The sequence below is a fragment of the Callospermophilus lateralis genome, chromosome X (genome assembly GCF_048772815.1).
Source record: "Callospermophilus lateralis isolate mCalLat2 chromosome X, mCalLat2.hap1, whole genome shotgun sequence".
NCBI classification, from domain to species: domain Eukaryota; kingdom Metazoa; phylum Chordata; class Mammalia; order Rodentia; family Sciuridae; genus Callospermophilus; species Callospermophilus lateralis.
The window spans coordinates 123,288,541-123,296,102 of record NC_135325.1 but is presented as its reverse complement, the minus strand read 5'-3'; the positions used below and the strand labels follow the sequence as shown (position 1 = coordinate 123,296,102).

Here is a 7,562-nt window from a genome sequence, read left to right as displayed (position 1 = left end):
TTGTCTATTTCCCCTTGTTGCTCATATGTTTTAATATTCCCATTTATTATATAATGTCCCTATTTATTCCTCACACTTTTCCTTCTTTGCTTTGTCTGAATTGAATATATCTACTGCAGCTTTCTTTCAATTAACATTACCAAGCTATATCTTTTACAGTACATCCCTGTACTGTAATATAACCGTGTCTCTATGTTTAATATAGATTTCTTGTTAAAAAAAAAGGGGGGGGTCTTTGCCATCTAATTGGCATTTTAAACCATTTGTACTTCAGCAGTTATTTGTAGAGATGAATTAATATCTCACATATTTCTAATTATTGTCTATGAATTACCCTATTCTTTCTCTATTTTTCCTCCACTCTTTTTCTGCCTTCTCTGGGTTTAACTGAGTGTTCTGTGATTCTGTTTTCTTTCTTCTCTTACATATAAATTATACTTCTTTGTTTGCTTTTTTGGTGGTTTCTCTGAAGTTTTCTATATGTATTATAATCTAACCCACTTTCAAATAACTCTATACCATTTCTCAGAGCAGGCCACTCAGGGCATCCAATGTCATAGCACTAGTGAGAACAAACCAACCCTGATGATCCCTCCTTCCCCAGACCCTCTCCAATTTGAGAGACCACGAGGTGAGAGTGTTGGACACTGGCTGTGGGATACAGCAAGTCTGTGCAGGGTTGGAACTTGCACCCAAATCTTCTGATTCCCCAAGATCAGTGCTTTTCCACCCCCCCCCCCCCAGCCTTGAACCCTCCCCACAAGTAACTGTGGTAGAATAAGTTAATTTATCAAGAAATCACACACTAAAGCCACAAAACCACTTTTATTTAATTGCTACCACAAATACAGAATAGAATTAAGGCAGTAATACATTCCCACTTATCCTTACAAGCTTTTGTATGGTAAACTTTGCTTAAAGTGTCAATTTGAATCAATAATTGAAGTTTTTATTAAACAGCAGTTTGTTTGTTTGTTTGTTTGAATTTTAGAGGAAAAGCAATCCCTGGGTTGTCAAATGTACTGACTCCAGATGACTATAACTTCACACTCTGTGTCAGCTGAACCTCAGCCAGGTGTGATGGAACTGACTGGTTTTGGCATCTCTTCCTCCTCACCCCCATCCCCTCCTAGGAGGGTCAGAGGAACAAGGTTTTGGAGAAACACTCATTTTATCTGCCACAGCATACTCCACTCACTTCTGACTAGATTTTGACTTCAAATTCCCCTTTGAATGAAAAAAAAAATGTAAAAACTAATTGTAAAAAAACATCAGGCTGTTTAAAAAAATCTCCAAGATAAAAGGCAGTTATGAATTATAATAATAAAAACATGAGTATAATTGATCCTAGCAACCACAAGTTTGGATTTTAGGAGAAAAGATTAGGTATAAATGTACTTATTTCTGTGAAAATAAATGAAAGAAAATCCTGGCAAACACTAAAAAAAAAAAAAAAGGTAAATAACTAAAAATGGTAAAAACATCTCATCATTTCCCTCCATGTTTAACGATGAAAATCAGCACCAGTGTTTAAATTTTCACAAAATATAAATGATTTGGTGTGACTACGTATTTATTTTTACCACTTGATCTCATAGGCATAAACACTTATTTTAATAAGACCTTATCAAATTATAATCTTCAGATATGGATCATTTTATGTTACTGGAATTCAGAAAAGAAACTTTCAAGTGCTTGCACTTTATTGTAACTGTTCTTCTGACTGCCATTAAAAGTACAACAAAGAGTTAAAAGCATAAAGCTGTGTAGTCACAATCACTTGACAGAAGTCATCACCAAGATGCACCTTTACCATTGCGCATGCACTCCTCCCCCACCCCTGGGGAATGGGAGAAGAAAGCAGGAACAAGGCAGAGGAAATGAGGAATGGGGAGAAAGGGAAGGGAGTGGGGAAAAATCAAAGTCTAATGTTTCAGGGATCACTGAGGGCCGAAGGTCAACTGCAGGAGGAAAGGAATACTTGGAACAACGGATGTTAAACTGGAGGGAAATTTGATCTCTAGGATAGCAAGCACACACAAACATGCACACTCACACAAGCTTTTTTAGAGTACATGATATCAAGGAGGAGTATGCCTGAAAGGTGGATGTAGCTTACACCAAGTCTGTGGGTCAGTGTCTGTGTGTGTTTCTGTGTACAGATGTATCTCACTTTGGATTACATACTCAAAACAGACTGGAAAGTGGACCACTGCTTGGCCACCCACAAGAGCACTTTTTACACAGCCATTTCATCAGAATCATCCTCAACATCAATAACTACAACCTCCTGGTAATCATTGGTGGCAGGAGTGACTACGGCAGGGTCAGGAAGGTCAGCAGCAGGGGTAAGCTCCAGCTGGCTGGCAGCAGGCTCAGGGGACACAGCGGTAGGGCTGGAAGCAAACTCTGGGAGGTCAGTGACGTCAGACTCAAGGCGGCTTGTGTCAATGGTCTCAGGGCAGTGGGAGGCAGACAGCTCAGGGTGTCCTGCAGCAGTGGGCTCAGGATGGCTCTTGGTGGCAGACTCAAGGTAGTCAGCAGTGGTGGACTCAGGATGGCTGGGAGCAGGCTTGACATGGTCAGTGGAGGCTTCAGGGCGGCTAGTAGCTAGGCTGAAGGCAGACTTGGAGTGGCTGCCAGCAGAGACATGGTGACCAATGGCAGACTTGGAAGCAGGCTTGAAATGAACAGACTCACCCTTGAAATGGACAGAGGCAGGCTTGAAATAGACAGAGTCAGCCTTGAAGTGGACAGAGGCAGGCTTAGGGTAGACAGTGGCAGACTTGGGGTAACCGGAAGCAGACTTGGAGTGGCCAGAGGCAGCCTTGGAATGTCCAGAAACAGATTTGTGGTGGATAGAGGCAGATTTGCGGTAGGCAGAGGCAGACCTGGAACGGGGCTTGGGGTGGATAGAGACACGATCAGCGTGGCCAGCTGCAGCATCTCCAGGCAGTGGAACATTCCGGACATTCATCAGGGTTCCCTCCACAGCAGGACAGGCACGGGCACGGTCTTGTTCGCGAGCTTGTTCACGGGCTTGGTCACGAGCGCGGGCTCGGGCACGGGCCAGGGCACGGGCCTCCCTCGTCTCCCGAATATCAGTGATGATGCCAGAGAGGAACAGGATGGGGTGCCGCATAGCATGGAAGATGGTCCAGTATTCTCGTCGGAAATTCTCATTGAGGAGCCCATAGATGACAGCGTTGAGGCAGCTATTGAAGTAGGCTATGAAGTAGGCTGCAAGATAAAGCCAGTTGGGGATCTTGCCTGCCATCTCCTTTGGACTGACAGCCACCAACACAGTGAGCACGTTGATAGGGCACCAGCACACTGCAAAAAGGAGGAAGATCACAAACATGGTTAGAAAATTGCGAACCTCAGCAAGTTGGTTGTCAGGATTCTGTCCAGCTGGGTCACGGGCCGCCAGCACTTTGGTCCAGATTCTGATGTAGCAGAAACCAACTATGAGGAGAGGGAGGACGAAGTGGATGCACACGATGGTCACAGCGAAGACAGGGTTGCTCAGATAGTTGAAGATGCAGGTGTAAGTGCGAGGATCATACTCGATGGTGCCAATGTACATGTTGGGCAGGACAGCCAGGACGGTCATGATCCAAGTGACAACCAGGTAGATGCAGGTATTGCGCACACTGAAGATCCGTTCATACTGGAGGCTATGGCAGATGTAGCAGTAACGGTTGATAGCAATGGCCACGATGTTGAAGATGGAACCGACCACACTCAGCCCTGTGATGAACCCAACCATCTGGCACTGGAGCTGGCTTAGGTCCCAGCCCCCAATGGACATGGCATGCAGCATCAGAGGGTAGGGGTAGATGGCCACCAGCATGTCAGCCACAGAGAGGCTGACCACAAAGATGTTGCCTGGAAAACATAGGGGAGTGGGGAGAAAAGGGGGAAGACAGAGAATAAATGGTTAAAGTTTGGAAATCTATATATTTAAGGTGGAGGGAAAAGTCAACTGTATTGGTGACAATTTAGAATTGTAGAATTATTGTTTCAAGAAATACAGTCATGTTTTTATTTTTACAAGCAGGTCTCAGGTGATTCAGATGCACATCCAGGTTTCAGAGACCTGCACTTTGCTCACCTTTTCTCCTTTGAAACAGTGTCATCTCTGCTCTGGGAAAGAAGTGAACATAAGACAGAAAAAGTGAGCACAAAGCATTGTGAGGAGGCAGTCATGGTGAGGCCATTTTAGAGAAAAACAAACTGTAAACTTTTTCCACACCGGAGGGAGGGGAGAAAGCTGCTAGAGGGGAGAAGGAGGACAAAGAGTTGTCCTCAGGAAACAAAGAGGGTGGGGCAAGGAGAATGCAGGAGTGTCATGAAGCCCCCACCTGAATAATAATAATAATAATACCTCTCCTATTTTCTAGCCTCGCATTGAATTCATAGTGAAAACATCTAAAGGGAATAGTCTGATAAAGGGTGTCACAGACCATTTTCTTAAGCGTTGCTGTTGAAAAAAATCAGACAGTAAACAAAGACTAAGCCCAAACACTTACCATTTTCCAGGTAATCTAAGAGTAAAACGTGAGGGAAGGGGTAATGCCCTGTAAAATTAAGTCTGAGACCAAAGAAATTTGAGAGCGGTCGCGGGTGAAGGAAAACCCAGTCCCCGCAAAGAGCGAGGCACTAGCGGGTTCAGCGCCCTGCCCGGACTCCTGGCCCCGGGCTTTACTGAAGCCTGAGGGCTAAACGGGAAGGTGAAAGGGATCCCCCCATTCCCGTTTTGCAGGGCAGAGGTGGGAAGGGAAAAAAAAATCTTTAGCAAAAAGGAACAGAGGCCAAGTGAAGGCGCAGAGCCCTCTTTCTTTGGAAACCCCTCATTGCTAATTAGCATTGTTTTGGCAAAATTATTACACTTCGTGGTGGACTGGGAGAAAACAGGGCTTTTTAAAAGGGCAAAGGTATGGTTCCTTCAGCCTCCTTCCGCTGTTGCAGCCAAGACTTGGTCTCAGCTCTTTCTACCGAAAAGGTTATTTCTAGGGTTTCCCTCAAAGTAACGAATTTGGGAACGAAAAGTGGGAAAGACAAGCAAAGCTTTAATAACAAAACCACAACAATCATAAAAAAGTTTATTTGAATTATAGAAAGAAAGGAGAGAGAAGGAGAAAAGGAAAGGAAAGAAGAAAAGCAAAGAAAACGGGTTTTATAAGTGATTCCCGGGGCTCCATTGAGACTGCACCACTGCCATGAAGGTAAGGTCCAAGTCGCTGCCCCCACGTCTCTGGGATACCAAGGAGAAGTCCGACGCACCCACCAGAGTTTGAAAGAAAACTTTTAATGACTGTGAACATCATTGAATTTTGAAACTTGTGTGTTTTGATCTCCTTGTCCCAGCAAAGTATTTTTCCAGAGTCCAGACCCTCTTCTCCCCGCCGCGCCCCGCCCGCGCCGCGCCCCGCCCGCGTGAGTCTGGTAGGTCTGCGGACCACCCCCCCTTAGACTCCCTCCCCACCACCAGAGCGCGGAGTTTGGGCCCCTCGCCACTCCCCCTTCCCTCCAGAGCCTTCTCCCGCCTAACCTGAGAACAGGGCTCGCTGCTTCGCAATGTCTGTCGCCCCCACCCATCACACAAGTTGTCACATCCAGCATTCACCCACGCTGCCCCCCCCCCGCATTATTCGCCGCTGCCCCGATCCCTCCGTACCCTGTTAGAAGCAAGGGAACTCCCACTCGTCGCTCCCAGACCCTGGCGCTTTGTAGTTTGAGACCCTCACCCTCCCGCAGAACTCTCTGAACATTCTGCCGCCGATCCCTCCCTCGTTCTGCTGCCTTCTATTCCACCACCCCCATCCCTGGTGCTGAGACCCACAACCTCTCCACCGCCACACTCTGCGACCTCCAGTACCCTGCTTACAAACCTCAAGGATCTCCGTGGTGGTCGCCGCAGTCGCTGCCACCACCTGCAGCGTGAGCCAGCTGAACGCCTCTCCCCGCCACGCGCCCTGGGACGGGCGGACGGAGCTCGGCTCCAGCGGGCTCAGACCTCCCGGCTCGATACTCCGGCACCGGGGTCTGCGCTCCGCCGCCCAGGAGCCGCGCTGGAGCTCCTAGGCTGCGGTGAGCGAGGTCTTGACCGTCCTTGGACACGGCTGCAGCGTTGCGCTCTGGTGAGCGCCGCCGCGGCCGCCTCGAACTTAACTTTCTCAGGTGCAACGCCGCTGCTCCCTCCGCGTCACTTCAGCCAGAGGTGCCTTGGCGCAGCCACCCCTGTAGTGTCAGGCCCGGCTGGCTGTCTCCGGGCGGCCGCCAGACTTTCCACTCCGGTGCCAACTCTCTCCGTGTCAGATCCTGACCCCACAGAGTTCAGCCAGCTTCCCGCGCACCTCAGGAACCCGGGCTTTGTTCGTAGATGTCCTAAGCTAATTTTATTAACTCTCCCAGCCATGAGAAGAGCTAATTTCGCGTACCCAGGCACATCACCCACCTCACTCCCAGGTTTGGGGAAAATTGGGAGTAGGGGCGTTCAAAGTGAGGGAGTCTTTATTCGGGGCACCCAAACCAACACCCTAGGGGTTGTAAGTTGCAGCATACTGAGTAAGGGGAGGAATAATATAGCTTACCAGAATTCCGGAGCTTCTTGTTCTTCGTCACCGCCAAAATGACCATGGAGTTGCCGATCAGGTCAACGACGATGGTGATAACCATCGCGCAGAACATGAAGGTGATCAGAGCCGGTGGGTAGTCAGGTTGAGGCAGATTACAGCCGATACAGCCATAAGGGGTAGGAACCGCCAGGGTAGGCCCCATGTTGCTCATGGAGACCGCTAAGAGATCCTGGCACGCTGAGGAAGCAGCAGCGGGTCCGGACTGTAAACACCTGCGCTGTCACCGGGAGCTCCGGGAAAGCGTGGCTACCTCTCCGATGCTCAGAGAGCAAATGACAGCTTTCAGCCCCTCTCCGATGAGCTTTTAAAGCCTCAAGAGGCAGCTAGCCCCACCCCTAACTCCTCCCCCTGACCAATCAGAACTCCTTGACTACCCCCCCCCTTAGTCACCACCTCTTCTTGGACGAATCCACCAAGAGGTGTCATCTTGCTTCCGACTGCCTTGTATGTGCTTTCCCTCTAGCCAGCTTCCCCCTCCCAAATCCCTCAGGTACCTTGCATCGTGACTAGCTCAGAATCCACCTCCCCCTCCCTAACAGTCACTGCTTAGCTGTTTCTAGCCAGTTCTTCTCCCCACTCCAACACCAACACCTGGCAAAGAGATTTAGATTGCAGAGCGGGGGCACAGGGTCCTGCTTAGGGTCTACTGATAACCCAAGCCAGTCCACAGCCTTCTTCGGGTCCTGAGGAAACAGCAGATGGCTCCTTGAATCCTATAGCCTCACCACTACAGTTTTCTTAACAGGTTAATCCCACTACCAGCACTCTTGCCAGTCAAGAGCCTTCTGCACCCTATGGGGAACAGAGGACGGCCCATGGGGACACCTACTTCAAATAGGGATCCCTACTTTCTAGGGAACTTATCCCTGTTCCAGTCCCTGTCGGGAGTCACTTGGCTCCCTTTGCTGAAGCAGCGATTAA

General features: G+C 48.7%; 1 protein-coding gene across 2 annotated transcripts; it reads right to left on the bottom strand.

The window, feature by feature from the left end:
* Positions 1 to 2,239: 2,239 nt before the first annotated feature.
* Positions 2,240 to 6,783, bottom strand: Gpr50 (G protein-coupled receptor 50). Of its 2 annotated transcripts, XM_077107608.1 has the most exons (3): positions 6,597 to 6,783; positions 2,426 to 3,888; positions 2,240 to 2,374 (listed from the first exon to the last, which is right to left on the bottom strand). In XM_077107608.1, the coding sequence occupies exons 1-3, from the start codon at positions 6,781 to 6,783 to the stop codon at positions 2,240 to 2,242; spliced, it is 1,785 nt and encodes a 594-aa protein (XP_076963723.1). The 2 variants fall into 2 exon arrangements, with proteins under 2 accessions (XP_076963723.1, XP_076963722.1); XM_077107607.1 differs by having other exon boundaries at positions 2,240 to 3,888.
* Between the last annotated feature and the right edge of the window lie 779 nt (positions 6,784 to 7,562).